We start from the raw sequence: 10,762 nt of genomic DNA, 5'->3' as shown, positions 1-10,762 counted from the left end.
TTGTAATGTTTCTATCAGTCATGCAGAAAGTCTACCTACCTCTACCCCACTGAAGTTTTAACAATTCCATTGTTTTTCTCTTTTCTGTGTGGTTTAATTTTTAAAATTAAAAATTTTTTAAATTAGCTAAAACATTTACATGGATACAGAGTCAAAATTCTATGACATAACATGCAGAGATGTCTTGCTTCTCTTGGTGTCTCCCTGCCCTATTCTGGCTTTTCTCCTTCGGTAATCATTTGATCTGGCCACCTACTGCCGCATCACAAACCACCTCAAAACTCAGTGGCTTACAACAATGGCCACTGGATTATTTTTCACAATTGTACTGGTGGACTGTGGCTCAGCTGAGTGGTCCTTTTGCCGGTCTCACTTTGTGTTGTTCACGTGACTGCAGTTTTATGGCAGTGGAGTGGAAATCCCGAGATGGCTTCATGTGTATGTTGGGTCCTTGTGGACGTGGCAGGAGGGCCATTCTTGGTGGCTACGCTGGGGGAGCTGGGGTTTTCTCTCTCTCTCTCCCACCCCTTCTTTCTCCATATTGTTCAGGGCCTCTCTTCTTTGTGGTCCTTCAACAGTCTCCCCATCAGGGGCACTGGGCTCCTTACATCATACTCAGCCCTCTCAGCATGTAAAAGCAGAAGTTGCCTGGCCAGGCCTTTTTTTTTTTCCGAAATAGGGTCTTGCTCTGTCATCCAGGCTGGAATGTAGTGGTGTAATCATAGGTCACTGCAGCCTCAAACTCCTGGGCTCAAGCAATCCTCCCACCTCAGCCTCCTGAGTAGTTGGGATTACAGGCACATGCCACTGTGACCAGCTAATTAAATAAATTTTTTTTTTTGTAGCGATAGGTCTCACTGGGTTGCCCATGCTGGTCTCAAAATCCTGACCTCAAGCAATCCTCCTATCTTAGCTCATAGTTTTGGGACTACAGGCACGAGCCACTGTGCCAGGCCTGTTGCCAGGCCTTTTTAAGATTTAGGTGCAGAGGCTGGGCGCGGTGGCTCATGCCTGTAATCCCAGCACTTTGGGAGGCTGAGGCAGGGGGATAACCTGAGGTTGGGAGTTCGAGACCAGCCCGACCAACATGGAGAAACCCCATCTCTACTAAAAATACAAACTTAGCAGAGCATGATGGCGCATGCCTGTAATCCTAGCCACTCGGGAGGCTGAGGCAGGAGAATCGCTTGAACCCAGGAGGTGGAGGTTGCGGTGAGCTGAGATCACGCCATTGCACTCCAGCCTGGGCGACAAGATCAAAACTCTGTTTAAAAAAAAAAGATTTAGGTGCAGAACTCTCACTGCCTTCCACTGGCTAAAATGAATCCCAGGTGCCGCTCTCTGTATGACATGTCCTAGGCTCCTCCTCCTCCCCATGCACCCCACCTGTTCATCTCTTTTGAGATTTGTTCTGGCTATTCTTCCTTATTTATTATTCCAAACAAACTTTATAATCAACCTGCCTGGCTCCATAAATAAATTAATATTTTTGTTAGTGTTAATTTAAATATATAAATTAAGCAGAAGAGACTTAACATTTTTATGATGTTACACTCTCCTATCCAAAAGTATGCTATGTTTGCCTTCTGTTCAAATCTACTGTGATGTCTCATGTAAGACTTTAGTGGTTTTTCTTATATAAGTTTTCCACACTTTTCATTAAGTCTGTGCCTTAACTTGTTTTATTATTTCCTGAACTCTTTAATCCAACTAGGTCTTTTCTTCTCTCTCTTCCTTTTTTTTTTTTTTTTTTTTTTTTGGCTATATGCTGTTATGGTAAAATCTAAATGAATTTTTCTTCTAAATAGCATTTAGTGTAATATCATTTACTGAGTAATCCCCTGTTCTTTATAGATTTGCAATGCCTCTTTTATCATATATTGAAATTTCATATACAACTTGAATATATACAATAAAAAATAAATAGGCCAGGCGTGGTGGCTCACGCCTGTAATCCCAGCTACTCGGGAGGCTGAGGCAGGAGAATCCCTTGAACCCGGGAGGCCGAGGTTGCAGTGAGCCGAGATCATGCACTGCACTCCAGCCTGGGCGACAGAGTGAGACTCCGTCTCAAATAAATAAATAATCCTATACATAATATGTTGGGATCTGTTCTGAATGATCTGTCCTATCCAATTGCTCTTATGTCAGGATGATGCTCTTTTAATTCTTACAGTTATATTTTATGCCTGGTAAAAACCTTTCTCTTACAATTAGCTCTTTAAAGAGATGTCATTTCAAAATACTTCTTTATTTTTTCAGAAGAATTTTAACAGAATTTCATTAAATTTCCTCATGAAAAATTTTATTAGGATATTGAGAGTAATTAGATCTAAAAATTAATTGTATACAACTGGACATTTTAAAATAGATTTTCTATTCAGAAATACTGTAAATCTCTATTTTGCCATATTTCACATTTCTTAATTCAGCCTTATAGCTTTTCTCATGTAACTAAAACATAGATCACATTCAAATTACTCCAAATATTTTATATTTTGATTGCTATTGAGAATACAGTCCGTACCTTCATTTTATTTTCTAACTGGTTGTTGCTGTTTAATCGTAATGCCTATTGATTTTTGTATACGTAGCTGCTTCAAAATTTACAGGCATACGTATAGATGACCAAAAAAGTACCAGTCTTCATTTCTCTATAAATTAACCCAGTTTAGCTCCCCAGTAACCATTTCTGCTGAGGACAGGGGAGAAGAAAATCAGTCTCATTATTCAGTTGGAACCCAGCTGATAGCCAGTGTTTTAGAATTCTCTTTTCGCATTCTCAGTCTCCTTCTTACCTTTCCCCAAAAGCATTCTACTTGGGATGGAGAGAGGCATATGGTTCAAAAATGCCGTGTCCCTTGCGTATCTGCCAATGTCCCAGCTGGAGTGTCTTGACATCCCATCTCTGCACAGGCAATAGCACACTAGAGGGACCGCTAGAAAGAGCCGGGACTCCCCCCTGGCTGACTCAGCCCATACCTCTAACTTTTGGGTTATTTTAATCATTTGATTTTTCTCTCTCTTGAGCTCCGAGTTTCCTGTCATGTTTTCTATTGCCCTGTGCATTTCTAACCCCAACTGGGACGTTGACTCCAAGTATGAAATATAGCTGGATCCCACCCCAGGAGCTACTTCTGCTCTTCTCATTCTATTCCCCTTCCTCTAGACCAAACCATGTTTCAGATCTTTGGCAAAGTGCTCTTCAACATACATTTTTTGCTTCAGGGTATAAACTTGATGGAGAGAGAGTTGAGGGGCACCTGCTGGGAATGACAAGGAATTTTAAAAATACTTCAGCTTAATATTTCAAAAATATTATCCTACTGTGTAAATTTATCTTCTCTTCTTTTGTTATGGAACTCAAGTGTATACAAAGGCAGAGTGAATGAGTGAATAAAACCTTTCCTCCTCCTCCCGTACCCCTTCCCTCTTCCTCCATTTCCTCCCCTCCTTCTCCGCCCCTCCCCATCCTACTTTCTCCCCTCCCCGCCTCCTCCTCCACCCCTCCTCATCGTCCTCTTTCTCCCCTCCCCCTCCTCCTCCTCCTCCCTCTTCCTCCTCCTAGAGTTATTTAGAAGCAAATTCCAGATAGCATATCATTTCACTCTGGCCAGATTTCCAAACTTTTTCCAATAATTTTTCAGAGGATTCTTTTTTTACCTGTATCCCATAGGTTTTGGTGTGAAGCATTCATACTTTGTTATTTTTAGTCTGGTATCATATTTTTATTTGTTTCTTGACAAATAAGAAACAAATATTGTATTTTAATCATATTTTAATCAAAAATTTATATAAAATATAAAATTTACATATAAATTTTATTTTTATAAAACAAAATTCATTAAAAATTTTTATGTAAATTTTTATGTATGTTTATATTTTAAAATTCTATTTTATTTTATAATTTTATTTATTTTATTTTATTTTAATTAATTAATATTTTTTGAGATGGAATCTCACTCTGTCACCCAGGCTGGAGTGCAGTGACGTGATCTCAGCTCACTACAACCTCTGTCTCCCAGGTTCAAGTGATCCTCTAGCCTCAGCCTCCCAGGGACCTGGGATTACAGGCCTGCGTCACCACGCCTGGCTAATTTTTGTATTTTTAGTAGCAATGAGGTTTCACCATTTTGGCTAGGCTAATGTTAAACTTCTGACCTCAGATGATCCACACTCCTTGGCCTCCCAAAGTGCTAGGATTACAGGTGTGAGCCACCACACCTGGCTAATTTATCTTTAATTTAAATTTTTATTTTAAAATTTTATTTTTATGTTTATTTATATATAAATTTCATATATATTGTTTATAAAAAACAAATATTGTATTTTTATTTGTTTGTTTACAAAGAATGCTTCACATTTTGTTATTTGAGAAAGTGTGTCTTAACTGCCAAGTGGTGTAAGTTGTGGTAGTTAAGGTATCCAGGACATCCTTAATCAAACTTGTACATAATCAACATTGAGATGTTCTTAGTGGCCATACATGCAATTGTCTCAGTCCATTCATGCTGTTATAACAAAATACCACAGAGTGGGTAATTTCTAAACAATAGAAGTTCATTTTTCATAGTTCCGAAGGCTGGGAAGTTTAAGAACAAGGTACCAGCATGTTCTGTGTCTGGTTCCACTCTGCTTCCATGATGGCGCCTTGAATGCTGAGTCCTCCAGAAGGGACAAATGCCATGTCCTCTCTTGGCAGAAGGGACAGAAGGGCGAAAGGACTAGCTAGCTCCCTTCCATTCCTTTTATAGGGCACTAATCCCACCTAGGAGGATGGGGTATAATTTATAAACGATAGTGCTTACAAATACACCACAAGCACTTGAAACGTGAATTCTGCATGATTCTGTCTTACTTAAAAATTGTACTACTTATTTTGTTAAAAATCCTTGTCCTAGGTCAAGAATTCAAGACCAGCCTGGCCAATATGGTGAAACCCGGTCTCTGCTAAAAATACAAAAATTAGCCTGGTGTGGTGGCGCGCGCCTGTAGTCTCAGCTACTTGGTAGGCTGAGGCTGGAGAATCACTTGAACCTGGGAGGCGGAGGTTAAAGTGAGCCAAGATTGCGCTGCTGCACTCCAGCCTGGGTGACAGAGCAAGACTCTGTCTCAAAAAAAAAAAAAAAAAAAAAAAAAAAAATCTCGTCCTTATCTTGTCTCCATTCAGTCTCTGATAGACCATGTTGTGTTCAAATCTCCTACTCGCTGTCTCTGTCCATTTATCACTGTATGTCTCATGTTTTTGTTGTACACATTTTGTTGTGATGTGTTCTGGGTTGAATTGTTTCCCTGCCAAATTAAGGTCCTAGCCCTTGGTACTTCAGAATGTGACGGTATTTGGAAGTAGGGTCTTTACAGAGGTAATCAAGTTAAAAGGGGGTCATTAGTGGACCTTAATACAAGATGACTGGTATATTTAGAAAAAGGGCAAGTTTGGAGTCAGACATTCATACAGAAAGGACATCACGTGAACATGAAAACACATTTTATTTCATTTTTTGAGACACGGTCTCACTCTGTCGCCCAGGCCAGAGTGCAGTGACATGATCTTGGCTCACTGCAACCTCTGCCTCCCAGGCTCAAGCAATCCTCCCACCTCAGCTTCCCAAGTAGCTGGGACTACAGGCATGCGTCATCACATCCAGCTAACTTTTATATTTTTGTAGAGATGGGGGGTTTTGCCATGTTGCCCAGGCTAGTCTCGAACTCCGGGGCTCAAGGGATCCTCCTGCCTCGACCTCCCAAAGTGCAGGGATTACAGGTGTGAGCCACTGTGCCCAGCCATGAAGACACATTTTTTAAAAGATAGAGTGAGGAGACATAAGAGGGCCACCTAAAAGCCAAGGAGAGAGAACTGGAACAGATTATTTCCTCACCGTCCTCAGAAGAACAACCCTGCTGACATTGTGATTTTGAACTTGCAGCCTCCAGAAGTGTGAAAGAATAAATTTCTGTTGTTTGAAGCCACCCAGTTTGTGGTACTTCGTTGTGGCTGCCCTAGCAAACTAAAGCATTATACTATTCTGCAATAGTTTTAATATTCTATTTTCACCATCAGTTGATACAATGACCCCCCATTCCTTTCTTTAAGATTGCCTTTGACTATGACATTGCACCTCTGCTGGATTTTCCCATTTGATTGGCAGTCTTTTGTCCAGTCTTTTGATTAAGATCATGAGCCCCCCCCATTGTTATGCACCCAGGCGTTTGTTGTGTGCATGTATGTAGCGCATTGATCAGCAATTGCCTATATGAACTCTGTAGTCAGAATTGGTGGCTGCCACTTAGTTGCTATATGACCTCGGGCAAGTACATTCATCTTTCTGTGCCTGTCTTCCCTTTTGTAAGGTGAGGAAATAGTAATTTTTCCTGTATCATAAGATTGTCTTGAGGGTTATTATGAAACTAGCGTAACTGGATTGTTGAGGTTAGGTTGCCAGAAAGCAGAATACGAGATGGAGATTTAACGTGCAGGAAGTTTATTTGGGAGGTGCTCTCAGGATCAACAGGCGCACACGGTTTGGGTGTAGGAAGCAGGATTCAATGCGGAGTGTAGTGGTTTAAAATAGGTCCTCAAATTCTTTGACCCTCCTTTCCAAAGGCAGAGCTAAATTCCCCTTCCCAAGTGGAATTAGTGGGATTTAGTGACTGTCTTCTAATGAAGAGAAGAAAAGTAGATGTGCTTCAGATACTTGGCCACACAGGGCATTGCAGCTCCCTAATTGCACTCTCTCTTGATTGACTGGTCTGGGAGAAGCTAGCTGCCACACTGTGAGGTTTCTCAAGCAGCCTGTGGAGTGGAAGTGAGTGCTCCCAACCTCAGCCATGTGAGGGAGCCATCTTGGCAGTGGATCCTCCAGCCCACAACAGGCCTTCAGACAACTGCAAGAATCTGACACCTTGAGCCAGGAACACCCAGGGAAGCCGCTCCTGAGTTCCCAACTGGCAGACATAATGAGACGTTTGTTATTTAAAACTACTACAGATTGGGGTAATTTGCTACACATCAGTATTTAACTAATACTGGGAGTTTTGAATATGGAATAGTCCTTCAGAGTTGTCCTAAACTGGAACAAGGGAGAGGCCTGTATATCCTAAATGGATTAATCGTCAAGTGTGGGCTGCCCCCTAGAAGGGGGAATGGCCTTGGGCAAGGCAGTTTTCTTCATTAAAGGCAAGCTTTGAAGAGTGACTTAGCTGAAAACTGTTGAGACCAATACTCCTAGCAGCTCAGGGAACATGTCCTCCAGTCCTGCAGGAAGAGTCTAGGCAGAGAATCATAGCACCTACTTAAGGATGTTTAGTGGGACCTCTACTATCGTCCTAGAATTGGCACTAGGCTCACAATGGAAAACTACAGGCATAGTACTCCATCTCCTAATGAAAGATGCCTATAATTGGGGCCACTTCCCCCAGGGCTTAATAAAAAGCTGCAGATCTGGCCCCGCTTCCACCAAATACTTCCTCAGTCCTCTCCTCAATCTATACAGGAAGGCAGGGCAAGGAATGAAAAGAGGCAGTCGGTATTGCGGAGGACGGTGTTTCTGGTGGGAAGTGATGTAGCTGGGAAGGACATAGGACAATCTCTCCTAGGTATCAGAGGGCCTGCTGGAAGGGGAGTCTGGTATTCTATTTGTTGCCTGCAGATCTGTTCCTCCAGCACTCTTGCTGATTTATCCCTGTCTGTATTGCAAGGGGGAACAACAAAATTGAAGAGGGATATAGCAGGGGAGAGAGGAGTAGCCACTGGGTGGTCTTCAGTCCAGCCCTTTTGTGTGGCAAAGATGTGTATTTCTCCTGGGTCAAATTCTTCCTGTGCGGAAGATAAATGGTCCTGAGTGATCTTGTCTGAGAGACTGAGTGTACTGCCGGGTGCTGACGGCGGGGGGTGGGTAATGGAAAAGATCGAGCTGGAGATAGGTCTTCCATGGAACTGTGCGGCAGGGAGAAGGCTCCACCCGACCTCCCCATCTGCACCCCACGAAAGGAATTTTAAACGAGACAGTTACCAGAGAAGCAGGAATCAACCAAGAAAATTCAGCAGTGGCCAGTTAAGAGATATTTGTCTCATTTTCTCTCCTCTTCCTTATCTCAATACAGAAACCAGGCCTTGCAGAGGGACGTTGAGAAGTGTCTGCAGGCCAGAACTACGCTTTGCACCTTCCCACTCACGCTAAGGGATTTAGGGTCCCACTTGAGACATGAGATCGACATTTTAACACTGTCTGATTTTTGGTAACTCAAATGGACCAGAAAGTTAAGGTATCATCTAAGGTGTGAGTGAGGGATGGAAAAGATTTAAAAGGATAGCGATTGGAGGCTGGGCGCGGTGGCTCACCCCTGGAGGCCGAGACGGGCGGATCATAAGGTCAAGAGTTCGAGACCAGCATGGCCAACATGGTGAAACCCCATCTCTACTAATACAAAAATTAGCTCAGAATAGTGGCGCGTGCCTGTAGTCCCAACTGCTCTGGAGGCTGAGGCAGGAGAATCGCTTGAACCTGGGAGGCGGAGGTTGCAGTGAGCCGAGATAGCGCCACTGCACTCCAGCCTGGGCGACAGAGCAAGACTCCGTCTCAACAATAAAACAAAACAAAAAAAACAAGTATACAATGTGGATACATGTGTTTCTTTTCCTGTTTCTCTGCAGTGTCTACTGAGATTGATTTTTTACCACTTGAAAATGATGGGTGAGTCTAGCGGAAAGGGATCCACTTCTTGAATTCGAATAGACTAGACTGATTTTCAAGTCCCTAATGAATTGTTCTAAAATCGCTGAGTTTTGAGTTGCCAGGAAAACATTGAAGAAAGAGACCAAAGCCCTGAGGGCAGAGAGGAGCTGCAAACCAAGACCTGAATATTTGAAAATTCTGCAGCACCATCACTGCTGGCCTGTAAAACATTTTGTATTCTTAAGAGGGAGGCATTCGTGATACTAATTCTTTTCACAGATAGTTTCTGATGTTATCCCAAAAGCAATGCACTTTAAAAAATAATGATCAGAATCAAAGAATTTAAACAAAAAGCAAAGAATTTAAACAAAAAGCACTTTTCACCGCATTATTTAATTAAATCATTTGCCAGAATGAAATTTGACCTTCTGCTTATTGGCAAAATCCTCATTTATAACATTTACAAGAGATTTTAACTCAAACGAAGTATGTTAACAGTGCACTGCCTTGCCCTGCAGTAACGCCCCCCACCCCCACAAACTGTATCTGGGGTCAGCTGTTGCTGGGAATAAAAATAATAGGCAGATTCACTTCAGCTTTCAGTCTTTCATTTGCAACCAATCTCCAAGCCCCAGAGCCTGGGGGCCGTGTCTTTCCACTCTTCAGCGCGAGGCGCACGAATCTGAATATTTAACACCCGGTTCCAAGACACGCGCCTGGGGAACACCCACAATCCCTCGCGGCCCGCGGAGCCCGGCTGGCGGGTGACCCCAGCGCCGCGGCTCCGAGAGGAGCGAGGTCACCCGGCGCTTCCCGAGACCTTGGCCCTAGGCCCAGCTGGCGCTGGGACGCGAGGCAACCAGGCCGCCGGCCAATCAGCGCTTTGCAGGACTAGCACGCAGGGGCCGCACCCGAGGGTGACCGGAACCGTTCCCGCGGGAAGGGCAGGGAGCGGCGCCTGGCCGCAGACAGACAAGGGGGCGCCAGCTCTTCAGAACCCTAGGGAGAAAGCGGTGGAGGGCTAGAGTTAAGGAGATTAAGGACATTTGAGGAGGACAGGCATTCCCAAGTTAAAACCTCCTGAAAGACAACTCCATTGGGCGACCCGTCTGCGCCGCACAGCCTGACGGGAGCGTCATCCTTCCTGCGCAGGCTGCAACCGAGAGACGGGCTCGGCTCCGCCTTCAGCCGCGGGGCACGCCGGCAGAGCCGAGCGTTCCTCCCTTCCTCCGCTAACCCGGACAGCAAAGGAGCATTTCCGGCGTAAGACTGTCCCTACGGAAGGGGTAGGGCTAGTTTGGTCCCGTCTTTCACGCCCAGAGGGGGCGGGGTGAACCGTGACAGCGCTTCCGCCCGCACTAAGGCCGGCTCCTGTGCCGGAAGGAGGAAGGCGTGGGGCGTTCGCCTTTCGGAGCTAGGGAGCGTGTGCGACGTAGCTGCGAGGTCACGTGAGCCACCGTCGGCAGAGAGGGAAAGGGGCAGGGCCCCTTGTTGCCCTGGGGTCACGCGCAGCCGGAAGTGGCGGCTGCTGCGGAGAATTGGAGATGGGGACCGCCCTGGACATCAAGATTAAAAGAGCGAATAAAGTTTATCACGCCGGGGTAAGTGGGGGTTGGGGCTGGGGATGGAGGTGGGGTTGGGCGGGTCTGCAGGTTCCGCTGTCTCCATCGCTCTGCGCGCGTCCCGCGTCCCTAGGCGGGGCAGGGCTGTCCCGCCAGGTGCGTCTCCGCCAGGTGGGTGCTTTCCCGCCAGGTGCGTCCCCGCCAGGTGCTTCCCGCGCGAGGCTGGCTGCCCTGCGAGGAGGCCCCAGGGCAGGCGCCCAGCTCCGGGGCTGCGCCTCTTCCCATCTGGTCCCTTGAACACCCGGCGGTGTTGGGTTCTCAGGCTTGAGCTTCCTCAGTGAGCGCTGAGGGCGGAGGAGTTGACCAAACTCCCCTTTCCCTCTCTCCTAAGGTGACCGCAAAGGTCTAATGAACGAAAGCTAAAACAAACCTTGGAAGCAGAAATGGGTGTGTCTGGCGGCAGCATATATTAGATGGCAGTCACTTTTAACAACATACTAACATACTACGAAAGTTACTGCGTTT

At 45.1% G+C, this 10,762-nt stretch overlaps 1 protein-coding gene across 4 annotated transcripts in view; it reads left to right on the top strand.

Annotated features, from left to right (window-relative positions):
- The first annotated feature begins 9,054 nt into the window (after window positions 1-9,054).
- Window positions 9,055-10,762, top strand: part of VPS26C (VPS26 endosomal protein sorting factor C) — a 44,974-nt gene continuing 43,266 nt past the window's right edge. For 3 of the 4 annotated variants that reach the window (XM_063720769.1, XM_063720770.1, XM_063720771.1), the window contains exon 1: window positions 9,055-10,276. In XM_063720769.1, coding sequence (XP_063576839.1) covers window positions 10,220-10,276 — 57 coding nt within the window. In that variant the 5' untranslated portion in view covers window positions 9,055-10,219. 4 annotated transcript variants of the gene reach the window in all.

Source organism: Pongo abelii, chromosome 22 (assembly GCF_028885655.2).
Source record: "Pongo abelii isolate AG06213 chromosome 22, NHGRI_mPonAbe1-v2.0_pri, whole genome shotgun sequence".
Taxonomy (NCBI): domain Eukaryota; kingdom Metazoa; phylum Chordata; class Mammalia; order Primates; family Hominidae; genus Pongo; species Pongo abelii.
This window is presented reverse-complemented; position numbering and strand designations above follow the sequence as displayed.